Here is a 20651-nt window from a genome sequence, read left to right as displayed (position 1 = left end):
ACACTTGTGTTTGTGTGATTTTATAACCCATAAAAAATATATATATATATTTATGGTAATACCACTAAACTTAAAGTTAAAATAAAATATCTGCATAAGTTACAATGAAATATTATACATTTTAAATATTTAAAAATTTATTTCCTCCAATTTTTAAACACACATGGAGACCCAAGCTCAAAAGAAAGCACATATATACTATAGTGAAACTTGAAAATTGGAAGATTTTATATATATATATATATATAAACTCTATATATATATATATATATATATATATATATATATATATACTCTACTATATATATATATACTCGTGTATATATATATACACGAGTATATACATCAAACAGAAGGCAGGCTTTCATTGGAATTTATTTTATATAAATGAATAGAATTTATTTACCAGTCTTATAAAATGTTCAATCGTTTAATGCCCAAAAGGGGCATGGAGTTGCAAGTCGTTTTATATATTATTTATCTTAAGAACTGAATTTACTTTAGATCATAACCTAAATGTTATTATTTAGTCCAATAAAATTAAATTATTTTTGAGGTTGTAAAAATTTGTTGTTAAAAAAGTTGATTTAAAAATAACTTTTAATCAAATTATTTTTCTATTTTAAAATATAACATTTTCAAATATACAGTTTTAAAATTATACTTCCATTTTTGCAAAAAAAAAAAAATCAATTTTATAGATGAATATATTTACTGAGGTAGTGTCTTAAAGTCGTAGAAACCATTTTTATTGGAAAATCTGGCCACGGATTGAGCTTATTTAAAAAACAATCCCTGTAAAATTATTCTCCGGAAGAAAAAAATATTTAGAACTAATGACGTAGCATGTTTTATTATTATTTTAATTTTAACAAAATTATCTTATCCGTTGCATGTTTTTTAGATTACTAACTTACGATGTAAGAATATTTTGCGCAATCCAATCGATACAGGTTGTTCTAGACTATTTCAGAAAAGGGAGAACATTATCCACTCATATTTTCACATTTTCGGTTAGAACATTAGTTTAAAAAAATGAAAAACTAGTAGGAAGAAAATATTATTATTCGATACTTTGCCGATACTATGTTATTTGTTTCAAATATATGTCATATTGATTTGTAGTTTTCGTTACGTTAACCCGAAAAAATATATTTAATGTTACTTACTTTCGTATTTTATCAAAAAAGTAGTACAACTTTAAAGCATTTTTCAACAGAATGTTTTACTCCCACGTGTTTACTTGTTTTCAATTTTCCTTTCTTAAGAAAAGTCCTTTCATTTAAGTTACATTACATTAAAGTTTTTTACTTTTACATACATCTGACGGATATTTTTAAGTTTATTGTAACTAATACACGGAAGGTTACTCATAAAACTTTTTTTTGCCTTCTATATGGCCTTGTAAGTAACTTATAAACTAAACTAACTTATAAACTAAATTAGATACATATAAAACCCGGATAGATTTTGAATTTATCTAATTATGTACTCGTAGAATAATTATGTGTGCCTCTTAACAGTACACATTAACTCTTAACAGTACACATTAACGTATAAACGTTATAGAATGGCGATATTATAAAAATAAACGTCTACATACAATTTAACGCAAAATTAAAATATCCTGTTTCTGTAATTATTAATTCGCGTCTGTACTATTAAGTAAATTGATACAAATAACCGGTTTATTAATAATTAATTTTATCTCAGTATATAAACATAAATATATTTTATTTACCGTGTAATTAATATTAAATTGAATGTGTCTGAACTAAATTATTATGAAAATTTTACACCCTATTAATTGCTTAAAACAATTTTGCATTCATAAAATAACAATAATAATTATACGCTTATTAGAATAAACTGCCAAAGTCTGTTTTTGTTTTATTTTTTCATTATATTGAATTGTCGATTGGTTATTTTGTCTTAATACAACAAAGTTATTTAGTTTCAAATTTCATTTAATTTTTTTAATTTAAATAAATATTTTTAAAAAATTATAAAAATAAGTTAATTTTTCAAAATATTTGAAGAAAATTAGATTTTCATAGCTCAGAAGCTACTTTTAAACAGACTATTTTCGAGGTTTACAAGATAGTTTATTGGCACGAATATTACCTTGTTTTTCAAACTCGTTATTTACATGTACGATGTAACAAGAAAAACAATATTAAATTAATTAGAATATTTTTCCCTTAAATTAGTTAACCGAAGATTGTTGAATTAAACGAACAATTTTTCCTTCCTTGTACAAACTAAAGGAAGTATTGTGATCTAGGAAAATTTCGGTATTGAGATATCAACGGAAATGCCATTTCCAACCGTTTTGACCATTCCTGAATCCATTTTGACTAGTTTCGGCATGACGTCTGTACGTACATATGTATGTACGTACGTATCTCGCATAACTCAAAAACGATTAGCTGTAGTATTTTTTTTTAAATTTAAATATACTGATTTATCAATAATTATTAACCTAAGGTTGTGTAAAGATTTTTACAATAAATAATAATTAAATAATAACAATAAAAAAATATGGAAAATAATGTTTATATGAATTCATATTATATCAATATGAAAAACGTTATTAGTAAAATAAAATTTTCTGTAGTTTTCATTAAAAAAAAAAGTGTATATGTAATTTAATAGGCGCACAAGAAAGTCATGTAGTGTCCACATTAGATTTTTATTAACAGTTTTCAAATAAAAGTATTTTTTGAAAATGAAAATAATGAATTTAGTTCGCTTCTTCTTGACAGATATTTATTTTAACTAAATTTTTTCAAATTTTTATTTACAGCCTGTTATATTTTTGCAGGAATCTTAAGTAGATTTTATTAGCTGATCAATTAATTCTATTGTTATCCTCAAATAAACAATTGTACTTAAAAATGAGAAATTTTTACCAATATAAGAAATTAAAAGTTTCTTCTAAACATGATGGCATAATTTCAACTTTCGTAGAAAATGAGTAGTTTATTATGGAAAAATATGGAAGTATATAGGCAAATGCATTAAAAAATTTCTGAATTCAATAATAGAAAAAAAATGATAGCAAATTGTATGTTAGTTTAGATCATTTACAATAATGTGGTAACCATCAAAGACAGCAGAAAACAAACACATATTTATGTTAATGAAACCACTGGGTGTTTTATAGTTATACATTTTTTTCTTTAGATTATGATATAACAGGTTACTTAGAAAAGTGTCGTTTTTGTAATATTTTATCTAATATTATATAAAATTTGTTTAATTTTTGTATATTTTATGCACAAATTGTTTAACCAAAACTTATTATGTCCAGTAATATGTATTTTACTGTATTTTAAGGTAACTAATGAACAAGTACCTTAGAGCAGGAATAATAGTTTTTTTATTATTTATTGTTATCACTAATAAAACATCAAAATAACTAGAATATTAATTTGTTTTTTAAAAAGTCAATCAACAATATTTTGAAGTATTTTTCGTTTAGTAAGAATAAAATATAATATATACCGGAATTATAAAATAAAATAAATAATACCAAAATAAAATCAATATTTTTTCCTTATTGTTGGGGAGGAAGCCATATTTTTAACTATGCACAAATGACGGTAAAATTCAGAAAAACGTTGAAATTTTTCATATAACATATAATTTATATGTTGGATAGTTTTATGCTGGTTAGTTATATGCTGAAAAAACCCAAAACCCATATTTTTAAGAAAAGCGAATGATTTCAAACCTAATGCTTTGAATCAGTAACACTAAATCCCAACACAATCTAAAAAAAAAAAAACACATTTTTAATCATGACTTCAATACCAGTGAATTTTTAGTTTATTTGTACCAAATTACTTGTAATTTAAAGACCCATCCAATGAAATATCACAAGCTACATCGTCTCATTTAAAAAAATCATTTCAACCCTGAAAATTTAGAAAACATTTAAGGGAAAAATAATCTGTTGGTAATTTAAAAAAATAATTTTCACACAGTTTTAATCCACACATTATGATTATTTCAAATGGTTTAAAAAAGTACTACCTCAAATGGTTTTTCGTACCTATAGAGCGAAGGGGTGGACGGATTTCTTTTTTCACCAAAATTCATTATTTTTTTCGGGTTATCAATTAATGTAATTAATTGTTACCATTGTCACTTAAGTTTTTTAAGTTGGGGTTGTAGCGGAGAGGGTGGGTTCCACCCCTTTAAAAATAATTTTAAAAAGGTTCCCCCTGAGACTGGTATGTATGCCTGCAAACAGAAATACGATGGGACTGCAAAAGAAATACGATAGTTGTTGGTTAATAAATGTGGTAACTTTTCAAATGATCACCCGGTATATACATATATTCTTTCCAGATATAAGTAATAGTAAAGAAATAATGTAATACGATTCTATTTCAAGTTCTTCTCATTTATCGTAAGCGATTTTCAGGAATGCAAAGATAACCTACTTGGTTTTTGATTCTAAAAGTGTAATAAATATTTTTCACTTAAGCTACTCCCAACTCCGTATTTATAGTTTAATTTTGTACAAAACACGTAGTAGACGTTTTTAGACGTTTACATAAGTATTTCTAACACAATATTATAATCAAATTCAAATTTTTCTGAAAGCGTGATGACTGTAGTGAAACACGCTTTTAATACCGTACTAAAACCTGGTCAAAATAATTTTTTTTATATATAACACACTTACAGGATTACCATGTAACCTATTTACAAGTTATATTGATTTAAAGCATAATGAACCGATGATGAAGTTTCCGATTAAGAGATTGATAAACAGTTGAAAATGGTGTTGAAAAGAGTGGGTTGGTACGGATATCTGATGAAAATGTTGGATAATAGAGTGGCACAAAGGTTGTGGGTTAAGAAACAAGAAAGAAAAAATAAAAGGATAAGGGCAGTAGAAAAATTGAATGCACAATATTAACATATATGAAGAGAACAGAGTCCAAGAGTGACTGGAATAGTAATGTACAAGTAATACAGAACTTAAGATGCATAGACGTTTTCTATAGGATGTAAATATCGGCTAAAACAACGTTGACAAAAAAGTAACAAACTTACAACTATAACACATATGCTTATGTGAGTTGTTGAAGCGTAATTCTGTTGTCAGTGCATTTCTACAATTTGTTTGCGTTGTGTATAAATAGGTATCTTAATTAGACGATTGAAAAAAAATCGTTGCAGTATATAAGAGGAAAGCTATTTCCTGTACAGTTACAAGTATGAGTGCATATTAAATAGAATGTAGTAATTGCACAACTTTCCACTTTTCTTATCATTTTACTTTATGTATGTTCTTACTGTTACAATGTCATTACTGTAAAAGTGAAACTTAAAAGGTACTAAGTATTATAAATATGAAACATTTACCTTACTTGATTTTTTAATATACGCCTATATTTCTTCTTTTTAATATATGCGTTTTGTGTGAGTTAATACACAATTGAAATTCTTTCAATTAAACGAATTATAATTATCTTTGTGTTGGACCGGATTAAAAAGTTCATAATGGGATTATTTTTATATAAGCTTCTTAAAATAGTTGTTAAAATTTCCTTTAGTATACTTGTATATTTTTCTTTAATCCGTGTTTTAAATTGATTAATATTTTAATAAAATATTCATAGTTAAAAACCAAATTGATAAATAAATTAAACAATCGTACCCATTCCAGGCTTCCTATTTTATCGTTGAAGCCCTTTCTTATTATATAGTACTTTATTAGAATTTATATATATATATATATATATATATATATATTAAATTTTTTTTTTTTTAATTACATTAAAATAGTAATTACAATAATTACCATATTTGCAATGGAAGTTAAGTAAATGATAATAAAATAGTTTTATAAATCAGTCGGAATATAAAATTATCGATATTTTATTATATTATTCGTATTTTTAATTACACTGGTAGGGACGGAATTTTTTTGAAGTTAACACCGTTTCTTTAGCAGAAAACAGCATGTTTTACAAATTTTTAATACGTTTTTTGTTGCATTTAATATAATTTTTTTATTTATCTTGTTTCTGATTTGGATAAGTCTAATGAAAACAACGTATGGTTAAGAGCCGTCTGCATAAAAACGCAAAGGTAACTGCAATTTGATACATGTATGAAAAGAAATGCAAAAGAAACGACGTAGACTGCTACTGAACGTGGCTAATCCTATTTAGTAGGTGAAAATGTGTGATGTATTTTGTAAAAGTTTTTCATAAAATTTTAGAAAAGTTTTACATAAATACTTTGAAAATCAGTATGAGATTAAGTTGTGTTATTGAGTTGTCAGTATACAGTAGTAAGCAATGGAGAAAAAAAGATGAAAAATCCTTTAAAGATGTAATATTCTGTTTAAAAAACTTTTAATTATCTGAAAAAAGCTTACAGTAGCACCACCAGAAGAACTTCCTCTACAAACAAATCGATGAAATTTATAAAAAAAGTTAACCTTAAAAATAAATTTGATAGCGTATATAGATTGGATTAACAATCTTCTTTCTTTTTATTTTTTGAAATCTGTTATAAATAATGAAATCGCTAACGAGAACTAAAATCAACGGACTAACAATGGATCATTATATTAACTATTTGCATAAAATTGAAAGTAAAAGAACCATTAACAGTATATTAATTATTACAATAATAATATTCTATAGATAAAATTTTGTTGATCTAAATTATAATGCAGTAATATTTTATGATGATTTATTACATGATAGTTTTCATGTAGACAATATCAAACAATTATTTATGATTTGAAGATTAAAAATACATATCTCTATAAAACAAATAATGATAGACAATACATTTGTTATGGTCGCTGCATTTCATCTTCTAAAATGTAAATACTAATATTTCCGTTTCCTGTTTGTTGGGTATACGCTCTGGTTCTCATTTACAGTACTTTTCCAACGAAAGTATTTGAATAGTAACTGCAAGTATAGGAATTAACACTTAGCGCCCTTTTTTAAATTTATATTAATTGAGGTGACTTATATTCTAAATTCTGGTGAAACAACTTTTATAAATTCGACAGTTGTCTTTTTCTATAGACCGTATACATTTAAAATTTTAACAATAAAGTTAGTAAATTAAGCAACAAAAAAAATTCTACAATAAGGAAAAATTTAAATCTTTAATTAATTTCCTACGTTTAAATAAAATAATACGTTATAATTCATAATATTATTATAAACCTAATTATTATTATTATTATAAACTCCAAAAAAAAACGTTGTTTCAACATAAAACTGATATAAGGATTTATAATTTAGAAGAAACATATGTTTTATTAGGTATATATAATAGATAAGTTGGGTATAATGATTATTTATACAAAATTTAAATAAAAAAACATGTTATATAAACAATAGAATAATAAATCTTTTCCCTTATACTAAGCTAAGATAGTGCTGATTCTTTCCTCATTGTCGTCATCCATGTTCTAATTCCTTCCTTGAAAAGAAATAAAAATAAAATTATTTCCTTAGAAAAAATCGTTCTACTAGCTATGATAAAATTTATATAACATTTTACAAAAGTTTTTCAGGTTTTTTTTTAACTCTCCTGATATATATCAGCCATATTTCATCGTAATATCTTCAGACGGAAAATATGTATATTTCTTTACAAAGTTGTATCACTCTTGTCTCTCATCACTTCATATATCACTTCATCCATTATTGTATGTTTGCAGCAAATTTAGAATTTGATCTTAATTGACTGATTTTTTTTTGTTTTACTTTATTTTCACATAATTCTTCCTGCCAGCAATCCTAAATATCTATCTAACTGGTTCAAAAATATAATTTTAAATAAAATTGAACAATTTCACATAATTGAACTTAATAAGAAGATTATAGATTTAAATGTTAAAAAAAAACTATTGATAGATTGTATATTCTTTCGGAAAAATTGTGAGAGAAACACCAGTTGTGTATCGGGAATATAAAATATTCGGGCTGAAACAAAAACTAGAAATAATTGAAATAATGGTAGTCAGGTTGGAAGTAGAGAAAATTCTTCAAGTTTTTTCAAGTTTTAAATATATTTAAATTTCGTTCCCAGTTTTTAAATAATAAATATGCAGATTTTGAGCAAATAGGATTCCGATTATGGTCAAATTAAATGTTAATATATATGTTTTATTACGAGAAAATAAAATGTAATTATAAAAAATTAAGTAAAAATTTAATAACTAAGTAAATCACTAAAAAAGTTAACCAATTCATGAAATTAACTTCCTACCTTTCCAATCCACGTTACTATAAAATTTTGTAGAAAGGATCCATCTAGGACCCACATGTATATTAAAAATAGACATTAATAAATTGGATCCAAAATAGTAAATTTAAGATTTTATCAAATATTAATACTTCTCATACAATTACACAGCCAGAAAGTGACTAATAGTTATGAATATTTGCGTGGTTAAATTATTTTCTATCTGACAAAGCCTCAATTAAAAGTTTAGAAAGTTTTCAGATTGTTAGATACAACAACATTTCTAAGTTTTAGAAAGCCTATATGTGAACAAAGACTCAAATAACTCTCTCCCTCATTACATTACGGTCTATCATTTGTCCCAGAAGATTTAAATTTTACTATGTAATTTCAGGCTTATAGTAACCTATTAATAAAGGTCATTTTTTTTAGTTAGACTAATTTGATCATCCTTCAGCTGAAAAAAAAGCTGTTAACGTACACGGTATGAAAGTTTTAAAATTTTGAAAACTGAAGATGTACCGAAGTTATTATATTTATTTGAAAGAAAAGATATTAAAATTTTGAAAATGTCCGTAGAAGCACAATAGGATGATGTAAATAAAAAATATTTAAAGTAGACATCATTAGATCTAACTAAAAAAAAAAAATGACGTACCTTTATTAACTTGAGAATAACCGCTTACTTGAGAATAACTGATTTGGCTTTTTGCTGGTAATAACTGGGTACCTGTTTGCACGTTTTCTGATGAGGTTCAGGTTTGCGTTTTCATTTCAATCTGTTTTCCGTATATTTAAAAAATTATAAATATCTACTAGCGATCCTTTCCAAATCTATATAGTTCAAAACCTTTCGCAATTAACTGATGTATTGCTACAGCTCTGAATCTGATTACAGTTCTGTATTGTTACACCTCTAATTACAGTACTAATACTCGTATTAACTTTCTGGCTAACGTTTGAAAGAAGAAAAGATGAAAGATATAATTATTTTATCTATTTTGATTTTGATGCTAAAGTGTAAAATGTACTTTAGTAAAAGCTTATGAATTACTCTAGGAGATGTAATATTCAAACTATAAAAATGAAAATAATTAATATATATGAGGATATGAAAGTTACAGCATAGAGTATAAGTTACAGCGTAGAACATAGAATATACAGCATAGAGCATGAAGTAGATAGTATATAACAAATTAGAGTATAAAAAATTAAAATATATATGATTATGGCTTTAACTCTGAAGAATGAGGAAAGTAAAATTTTAGAACGGTTCTTGAGTGAAGATGTTAATTAGGCTACCACCAAGCTCTACAGAATTTTTTTTTCTAATGGTACTGAGATGTATAGGTATTTAATTTAAATAAATTAATCTATAAAAGTAAGAAATTAATGTGACAGAAGCGTTAATATTTTGCCAAATATTAATTCACAGGTTTAATAAATCAATTTGTTCCTTTCTTGAAACAATATGATTCATTTATTTTAGTTGTTTTTTATTGCCTATCTATATTTAAGCAACCATTTATTGATATTCACCAATAACAAGGTATATTATGCAGACCTATAATAAATAAAAAAAGTAAACATATCCAAGCCTGTTTTATAGATGCATTTTTTTTTTACTAAGGTCGTCCGAATGAATTTTATCACAGAGTTTATGTAGTCACTTGGCTCATGTTTTGCTTTATGCACAACTACAGTTTACTGTGTCATTTTGCATTAAAGCAGAACTTCAGTCCGATGTACTTGTAAACCGAAAGGTAAAATGTCGTTGATCTAAAGGTCAAACACATAAAAGAACAACTGATTATTCATAAATAACTATGAAACTAAACATAATATTGTAAATTAGGTAAAAAATAGGCCTACATAATCTATTATACATGTTATTTTATTCGAGCAACGACATGATCTCGTCCACCAATGAATTTACTGTATTCGTATTTGAATTATGGGTAAATTCGTATTATTTCTCTTTACACGAGATGTTTATTTATAAACACATATATTCAAATATGTTTGTACTCACAAATATACTTGCGTATGCACACGCGTATTTAAAAAATTATTTAAAAAAATACTTTTTCCTTCTCTTATCAATATTAGGCCCCTTTCCTTCAAAATTAAATATAGTTTCTACATTAATTGAAATTAGAAACGTAATTTCAGTGATCTACGTAGTACTGTTATCTATCTTTCTTGTAACTCCCTTCATACGTCATTGTCAACGAAGTCACAGGCTTATTTGTAGAAATTCAGCCTGATGTACGGTTTAATTATGTGACAAAACGTCTAAGCATCATCTTATAAATTAAATTAAATACGTTTATTTGTTAAATAATTATAAACAAAACTCTTTTTTAATTATTGTTATGAAAATTAACGTCAAAAAATTAAAAAGATGGTAATTTAATACAAAATATTAATCGTAATATTCATTTTAATCGTTTATAACTTACTAAAATTTGGCCTTGTAATATCAAAAGCTTTATGAGTTAAAATCCTTTTTATACACAGAATATTTTTGTCTAGCGTAAATTTTTTTTTAATATTAAATTAATAACCCTTAACAAAAAAAAATAATTTTTTTCACCAAAAAAAATTTTGGTGAACAAAAAAAAATAATTTTTAAAAATTTATAAATATAAAATTTGAACGTTATTATTTTTAAATATGTATTATCATTTAATAAACAATACTAATTTAAAAAGAAAAATTATATACCTGATATTTTTACTATTTTATTTTCTAAAATAAGTTTTTGACACCTTTGAAAGAAGGTATATAATATTTAAAATCTTAATCGAATTTTCTAACGTACCTTCAGATTTAGATACTAATCTACGTTTATTTCATATAATTATGTGAAGTTCGTACATAACTATGTATGTTATGTTCAGTTTTTATTTACGAATTTCTTATGATGAGTTAGCGAGCACATTTCTTAAACATAAGATAAGTAGGCTTTGTAGTTCGAAACTGCTAAAGTTCATAATTAATTTAAATAATTTATTAACAAATTCTTGTAAGTGGTTCTTTAGGTAAAATGAAACAACAAAACAAAATTTATTATTAATAAACGGTCTTTTAGCTCATGATATTAAAACACAATATTTTAATCAAACTTTCGATTTCTACTATACTGATACAAATTTGTCAGCAATTATGTCCCTTGTGCGAGAACTGTTTATGTTCTCGTAACAGACTAGAATTAAGAATTATATAAAAAAACGTAATTATTTTAGTAAATATTGAAAAAGAATATACATGTCTGTATGAAATTATCTCTTCTATGATATAAAATTCAAGTACATGAATAAATAAATAATATTGATTAACTGGTTAAATTTATATTTAATCAAAGTATAAACTACAACGTGCACAACAAGCTTATTGATAAGAATTAAGGATTAAAATTGCATAAAGTAATTATAAATTATGGTTTATGGAAAACTATGTTAGAGGTTAAACTTTTATATGAACAATCTTAGGTAAAGAAAAGTCAAAAGACCAAATAAATTACTTAAATTCTTAATATTAATAATAAAAATTACAAAGCCCTAAGTAGATTCATATTAAAATTAACGAGGTAAATCAAAGAAAACAATTTATCCCAAGTTAATTTTACAAGTGTTAAAAAATATAGAAAAGGTGATATTTTATTTTAAAACATAGCTAAATATATTCAGTAGTTTTTCGTTACTGAAGGAGAAAAAATTGAAGTGTAACTGTCAAAAAAAGTAAAAATAGGCAGGTGAATGGTATAAGTATAACCATAATGTAGATAAAATGGAAAAGAAATAACTTTTATTTTAGGTAGACTGGCGCAATTGTAAAAAAATATTAAAAAAATAATGTAAGAATATATTAAAGATAAAAAGTAGAGAGGAAGAAGAAGAAAAAGAACATTAGAAGATTACAAACAGTGATTGCTTAGAGCAGTGTGCTGATTTAGAGTTACGCTGTGTAAAAAATTTTAATCCTTAGATAAAGGCAGCAATGTTCAAAATCAAACAGATTTTGTTTTTTTTTTTCAATTTACTCTAGCTCTACCTACCCATTGCTAATATGTTCCATCACTCTTCGTGAACATAAACAAATCGTTCGTTTTTTTACATTTTAACATATCTTGTCATTTTTACTTTAGGTGTACATATGATAAAATTTAATTTTATAAAATACTTTAGCATAACTTTGTTCATTTACTAACTAATCTACATTAATACAGTGCGAAGGATTGTACAAAGTAAATAATTATTTAGTATTTAAGAACCGTTTGAAAACTACTGAAATATTAGCTCTTATTATGCACATGTACAATTTGCTTTTTTAAGATTAAACAAAAAAAGATAAGTAAGATAATCAAAAATTAAAAATTATTAATAAACGATGTTTACAAACGAAGATTTATCAAAACGTTTACAGCATTTGACCAAAGGGTGAAAACAGTGACAACAGCTTAATGAACTGAATTTCATAACTATGGTACATAATCTAGCAGTTATCTCAACCGGTTCGCTAGCACCAGCTGCCAAATCTCCTGTAAATAATCATCATTTTCTTGTTTTATCCTGCTTATAAATTAGCGAATGTCAAATTTCCTTTAAATAACGGCTTCATTTAATACTGATTATAATGCATTATTTTCTGTAGTCACCATCTAAAAGAATATTTAAAACTAAATTCCATGAACTACGTTCAATGATGATTTCAATCTTAAGATTATTGAAAATTGATATAACGTGCATTCAAATTTAAACTTATAAATATTTTTCTTTTGTCTTTTTTTTAATTTTTGTTAAATAATATTTGGTCGTGGTAAAATGCAAGTATTTAGATTCTACCGCTTTTTATATTTATTATATTATATTAAAGAAACTGAACCAAAATTTAGAAAAGAATATTACGCGTAAGGTATCGGTATTATTTTATGTAACTTTACTAGGTAGTTTTACTAAATATAACCGATTATAAAGATAATGAATTTATATAAATACTTGTACGTTTTAAAGATCTAAGTGTCAAATTAATACCACTTTGCCCTCTCTTATACATTTTACTTTGCTTTTAAATTTTTGTAAAACATTATTAATGCTAAATGACAAAACTCAAAATGTTTTTGTAATACTTAATGTATATTGTATATAGATTGAAATTCCTAATCAACTTTTTATCCTTAAACTCTTTACAAATTACACAAAAAATTACAACATGAAATGGCAATTTGAAAAAGGTTTCATGAAAAATCAAATTCAACGTTAAATAAATATAAAATTAGATTTTATTTCCATTCAAGCAATAACAACGAACGACTAGCAAGGGATAGGGAATCTTTGAGAGCTGCATCAAACCAGTCAAATGACTGAAGACAAAAAAAAGCAATAACAGATAATGTATTCATAGTTCAATGTAATACTTTATTTTAGAAAATTTAGCCCATTTTTTTATTTATTTACAATAGAGCGTGTGTTTATGTATGTATAGATGTGCAAAAATACATGCATATGTACAGTATGTATGTGTAGAATTTATTGCTTACAAAGAAAATTTATTGTACATTATTATACTAATGAAAAAGGAAGTGAAGAATACACTGCTAATTAAAATTATGCTTATTTTTAATTACGATAAAAATTTTTTTTTTATAAGGTATTCGAAAAAAGTATTTCTCGTTTTCTGTCATGTTATGATTTTGCTAAAACCAATACTGTTAAAGTGTATTTAAAAAATCGACGACTATGTTCAATGCAGTCGTAAAACTCATAACTCCGGTTGTTACTATAAAATTTCATCAATGTAGACGCTTATTACCCGTATTCTTGCAGAACCAAATACGATTTTAGTATCTTTTTAGTGGTTAAAAATATCTCATATCAGTATGTTTTCTTATATATTTCGTACAAAAACTATATCCGAAAAGTTACAATTGCTTTTAATGGAAATTTAAACAGAGAGAATAAGGAATGGAGGATAGTTGTAGTAATTTTACTGTCACAGTTTTATAACATGCCTAAAAATAATTTAGTAAAAGCCGTATAATTTAATTTGATTAGTGAAAAAATTATCAGCTTCAAAAATTAAGAATTAGAAAAACATTTTTCTCAACAATGTTATCTTTAGCAAAAAGAAATTATTAACGCATCAAAGTATATGATAACGAGCTAATACTTGTCTTTCTTTTGAAGCAATGAATAAAGATTGTTAGTTAAACTGTCATACACTTTCTTTAATATAATTCTCAGTATGAATTACATGTTTCTCAAGATACTAGTGAAATTAATAACAATAATAATGTAATAACGACATTCACAGTAAAGTAACCTTGAAGTGAAAGTAATTTCAAATTACGTGTGAGAAAAAAATTGTTATAATAATTTACTAAGCAGTAAGATTACAATCAGAGAATAATGTTGTACTTTTATTCTTTTTTGTTTTTATATTTCGCACACACACACACACACACGCACACACGCACACACACACACACACACACACACACACACTCACACACACACACACATGTTGTATGTATGTTTATATATATATAAGTTTTAATTTTAATAATATTGACTTTTGCAGGCGCAAATTTTGGGTATTTTATGGTTTACATCGCAATTAAGGACTGCTGTTTCCACACCACCTCCTGGATATGTTAAAAAACCAGATACCGATCTCGTAAGTAATGATTAATTTATTTAAAATGAAAAGTTAATATTATATGATCTTCACAATGGTATTATTTATGAGTCAAAACGTTTTGATCTAAGACAAAACAGTTTCTTTAGAGTTAGAAAATGGATAAATGCATCCTGAATTCAAAAGATGGAGTTGGTTCCAATTCAATAAGAATAACAAACGGTTAATATTTTGATATATAACTACCAAGAAGTTATTAAGAAAACCTTGTATACTCTTTTTGAATTGTAGTTTATTTATAAGACGACTGTTACTTCAACTCTAATAGAAGAGTTGAACTTTATGTTACTTCAACTCTAACAGAAGAGTTGAAGTAACATACAGTTCAAATTCAAACGTTATCCATAAAACATGATTGATCTACATATCAAGACTCTGTGAGGGAAATTCTATCATAAAGGTAGTGAGAAACTGTATTATTAATGTAGTATAACCATTTTATAATTCATCTTACTTTCCGTAGTCAACTGATTAGCAGCAACTGAAATTGTTTTTAGCTGAAAATAACTGAAAACAGCAATTTTTCAGTAGCAAAGCAATTTGAATTTTTCAAAATATTTGAATAGAATAGTTTTATATTTTAAATATAATTTTATGTAATTTACATTGGGATTTAAGGTTTTATTGTGTTCTTTCTAGTTGACATATTGCTCTACGGACAGCAATAAGTCTCTAAAGTTATTGCATATTATCATATTAATGAAAAAGGAAATGAAGAATACAAAGCTAAGCAAATGTATGCTTATTCCTATTTATTTAGGTTTTTTCCAATTTTGATATCTGATTATTTTAATTTACCTTACTTTCTTTCTGTCCCGTGCTGGGGAACAATTTTTGAAAGAGTCTAAAAATATCTATCTCCGCTCGGGAAGACAATTAGCTCTCTACGCTACTGTACGCAAGTTTTAAGTGCTAATCTTATTAATAAATTTAATTTATTAAATTAATTTGGCTTGACATTGTTTGTTTAATAATCAGTATAAAAATCAAATAGGGAACTTCAGTTACAATTGATAAATAAAAATATTTAATGACGAATAGCTTACATACTGCCGAAAAAACCCGGAGGGAATTTGGCGTTTTATAAAGTATTTTGATGTGAATTAAAGTATGAAAATTTGATTTTTCTGAATGATTTTCACGAAACGTAAACTGTAGAAAGGTATTGTCGGATTCTTTCTGCTTCTGATGCTATTAAAAATATAGCATAAGTAATCAAAATTGTTAAAACAATGCAGAACAAACAAAGTAAATTTACTGTTTCTATGACAGGAAATTAATTTTCTTATTTAAAAGAAATCAAAAATCCCTTTAGATTCTTTAAATATTAAATTAATGTTACATAGAATACATAGAATATGTTACAAAGAATATTAAATACTTAAAAAATCTAAGCGTACCTTAATTAACTACAATGTAGTACTTTTAACATTATTTAATACACTTGAAATTACTCTAATTTAGAAATTCCCTACCGTGCAATTTCGAGTTTCATTTTAAGATTTTTATTATTATTATTATTACGGGATTAACTAATTGATATGAAATTTTTAATAGAAAGTATAATTATATAATGTATAACCAATATAACCAATTTGCATTTATAACCAATATAATATGCATACAGTAATTTCCAATAAAACATCAGGTATGAGGATCCATTAGTTGTGTTTCCTGGTAAAAGTGTGCAACTACCTAAATGAAATGTCACTTTAACATTTAAAACTGTTCAAGAAAAACCAAGTATACACATTTTTTTTTTGGAAAATATTTAAAAAAATAGGTCACCCATTAACAAGTAGGAGTAACAGTAAATAACGAAAAAGTCCTTTTAATCCATTCTGTTTGGTCCTGCGGTGGATTGTCTGCATAGAAATTATTGTCTTTATATAACGAGTTTTGAAAAGAGTTCATTAAAAATAAATAAACGTAAGAATATTGAAATGAATATATTAAAAATTTCCAGGAAAATATAATATGTAACGAAAATATTTCTCTGAAGTTACACTTATGTAAAAATCTGAGCTATTCTTGAATAGATTTTAATAAAATAAATACAAAAACAAATCTCTTAAGTAAAATTTGGTTATCTATCTACGAGAACGTAGTTTATGTTTAACATGGTAAGCAAATTATCAAAATCACAACAAAAATAATAAAGTATAACTGATATAAAAAAAGTGGATTGAAAGTAAAACATCATAAAAATATAAGATTTTATGGTTTATCCATTATTTTTAAAAGATGAATAAAAATTTTATTTAAACACATTTAAAATCATAATTTGTGGAAATAAATAAGGGCACACACACACACACACACACACACACACACACACACACACACACACACACACACACACGTAGATGTGCGCTTTGTGACGGATTTGAAAAGACTTGTGATGTAACATTTTTATCAAATACATTTACAAAAGCAACGAAAACAAAACTTAAATATTTTGCAAAATAATCGCATTAAATTTTGTCTCAGTGATACAATTAAATTAATTTTTAACTTACATAAATTTTAAAGAAGAAAGAGTTTCAATAAACAGCATTATATTGAATACACTACATGAAAAAAGAAAATTTTGTAACAAGAAACAGAACTTCAAACTGTAACAAGCACGTTTAACACAACTCACAGACGACTGTATAGATTCGTAATTTTCCGGACATGATCGTGCGTACTCGTACTGCCTTCGACTACACTGATATAGCATAGCTAGTCTGCACAAGAGAAGATGTTTACTATCTGATACTGTTAAATGTATATTGAATAAAAATATATGTACATATACATTTATTACAAACTTACAACTTACTCATACATATTCTTAATCCCAATATTTTTATTAATATACTAAAATTTTATAATAATTCCTAATGCACAAATACTATTAAAACACATAATTAATACAAATATATAGATACTATTTTATTATTAATTTAAATATTTTTTTAATATACGTTGTATGATCGCCTAAAAATCTAAGTACATCGTACATCGTACATCATATAAGTACACTATATATTTAGTATAAAATGTACACGATAAAAAAAATAAGATAAATGTTTGCTTGACTGGAATAATCTGAAAAGATGCTGAACCTGTTTACGTAATTCTTTCACTGTTTTGTTAATAATGACTAATTTTCACCCCAAATTTCTAAATATTAAAATCAATAATATATAAAAGTCTGAATGCAAGAAAACCGTTTATGTGAAGTTCACAAAAGTGTGGAAAATTGATCATGATTAAACTTAGCGTACTATGCCTTTGTAACTAGTTGAAACTTAATTTTTCAATATTTAAGTAAGCTAAAACATTACAGGATAATCTTACAATACTTTCAATCTGTTTTCTGTTAAGAAATATAATTTCATTATTGATTATATTGTTCAAGAAACTGAAACAAAAAACCAATGAATGTATTTTTCTGACTTCGTTTCAACCCTATAAAAAAACACCTCAAAAATGGTAAAAATATGCTATAGTAACTTCCTAATCTTTTTTTCATGTCGCGCAATTTTCGCGTGTTGGGCGTAATCTCATTTTATAAACCGTTTTTCAAGAAATATTTATTTTGGACAGGGATGGTTATTTTGAAAAAAAAAATGGTATGCTCGTTTCGATAAGCTTAATAAATATAACTTTTTACGTGGACTAATTACGAAAGAGACTTTTGGGAAAAACATATAAATACTTCTTTTAATTTTTTTGCTCATAATTTATTCATACAATAAATAACATTACAAAAATTAAAATTTCAAAATGAAAATAAATAAATATTTTCAATACGTTTTAAATTTATTGTTTTTGTATTTCAAACTCATTTCAATGATGAAAATACGTCCCATACTCTTTAGTGAAAAATGTTTTTAGTGGATTTCCAAATAATTTGGAAATCGCTACTGTGCTCGGTTATGTTTATATAAATATGTATGAAAAAATCTTTTCATTCACTCTACCGGACGCAAATCTTATTTGATCTTGACGAAATTTGGCAGAGTAATGTAAACCTATTTCGAATTGAGTCCTATTGAGTTTCAAGCAAATCGGTTCAGGAGACCGAAGTTAGAGCCGAAAATTGAAGTTCTCATATACCTTTTCGTTTTTTAGGTAGATTGCATAAGAAAGCTACCTATTGTAATGGGTACCATAATTCGCCGGAAAATTTCGACATATCATCGCTCTTCACATCTCCCAGACCCCAAAACCACCGTCACCTCAAAAGTTTATAAATACATGTGTGTGTGTATATATATATATCGTTCAAATTGATACATAAAATATAACAATCCAAAATCTCGGTCGAGTTCGTTAATGGGCAAAATCGGACCATGGGCGTGAATATGAAGGGGCCTTTTTTTCGAAAAAAACAAAATATCGCTATAACGTTTTTATTAAGTAAAATATCCAATTCATTTAAAGTTACTACTATTCTTTGTATAAGGGCCTAAAACTTATATAGTAAAGTTTTTTGATATCACCAATCATTGGCCCACGGGGTAGAAAAAATGGGGTTTGGAAGGCAAAAAAAATTATACCTTCATTAATAGGCACAGTATCGAATCGGTTTAAAGTGGTCGTTAGTCCTCTAAACATTATCTAAATTTTTGTCTGAAAAAAATTTTGATATGACCAACCTTTACGACAAGGGATTACCAAAATATGGCTGAAATTATAAGCTGGAGCTTGTCGTATGCTAAACATGTGAACCTTTGTTTCACATGCAACCAATGTCGTATTAAGTCAATTTGAAGTTTTTTTTAACTTTAAGATGGACACTTTTTTTATCCCCTATTCAGCACCGGTGAAATCTACCTTCGCCTTCTGGCGTGCCGAAAGGGATTTTTTTTGTACTGGGCGTAATTTATAATTGATTTTGATGAAACTTGGTAAGATGATGTAAATCAAGTAGAAATAGAATTTATTTATTTCCACTAATTCTCAAACTCCGGTTTCTAGAAACCGGAGTTAGAGGGAAAAAACTGGATTTTGGGGTATGTATTCATAGTTAATTAAAACCGGAAATCCACTATTCTGACGCACTTTCTGCGACAGTTATTATAAGTTGTACCCACTTCAAATATATTTTATCACAAATTTTAAGTAAAATAATTTAAAGGAATAAATTTTTTAACAGACTAATTTTAAATTTCTGATCGAGGAATCCCTTTCTCGAAGGGATTATTATTTGAGATTATTTTCAATAATTCTTTTATTACGAACTGTTTATTTACTATATGAAGAGTAGAATCACCATCAGTCTGGTACTGTAACAATAATTAGATTAATTTTTATTTATAAATATTAGTTATTACGTACATTTGCGAAGTCGGTATTTTAAAACATGTTTACCTTATTATTTTTTTTTTATTACATGAGTTTGGTGCTCTACAATGCAAATAGAATTCAACACGTAAATGATCTGTTGCTTTTTTTTCGTTCACATTTTTTTCTAGCAATAATTCAAAACAATCTGAATAGATTTAAGCTGCGTTAAGGATCATTCAGTAGTACTCTTGTAACGACCATCTTTTTTATATCTCCAATACACCTATTAGCAAAACTGGAGGATCAAAAATAGCTTAAAATATCTTTCCGTGAAATCCAAAAATACCATTTTTTTTGGTTTGTTTTACCTCCGGGTCCGCAGTCAAGCATTTCATTCTGCAGAGGATGAGATGAATGTTTTGTAACGTGTA

General features: G+C 25.8%; 1 protein-coding gene across 1 annotated transcript in view; it reads left to right on the top strand.

Annotated features, from left to right (window-relative positions):
* LOC142318887 (uncharacterized) overlaps positions 1 to 20651 on the top strand; it is a 159575-nt gene that overhangs the window by 28009 nt on the left and 110915 nt on the right. Inside the window, exon 2 of the mRNA XM_075355509.1 lies at positions 14824 to 14919. Within this exon, the coding sequence (XP_075211624.1) occupies positions 14824 to 14919 (96 nt within the window). The remainder of the gene's footprint in view (positions 1 to 14823; positions 14920 to 20651) is intronic.

This window comes from Lycorma delicatula, chromosome 2 (assembly GCF_047948215.1).
Source record: "Lycorma delicatula isolate Av1 chromosome 2, ASM4794821v1, whole genome shotgun sequence".
Classification (NCBI taxonomy): domain Eukaryota; kingdom Metazoa; phylum Arthropoda; class Insecta; order Hemiptera; family Fulgoridae; genus Lycorma; species Lycorma delicatula.
This window is presented reverse-complemented; position numbering and strand designations above follow the sequence as displayed.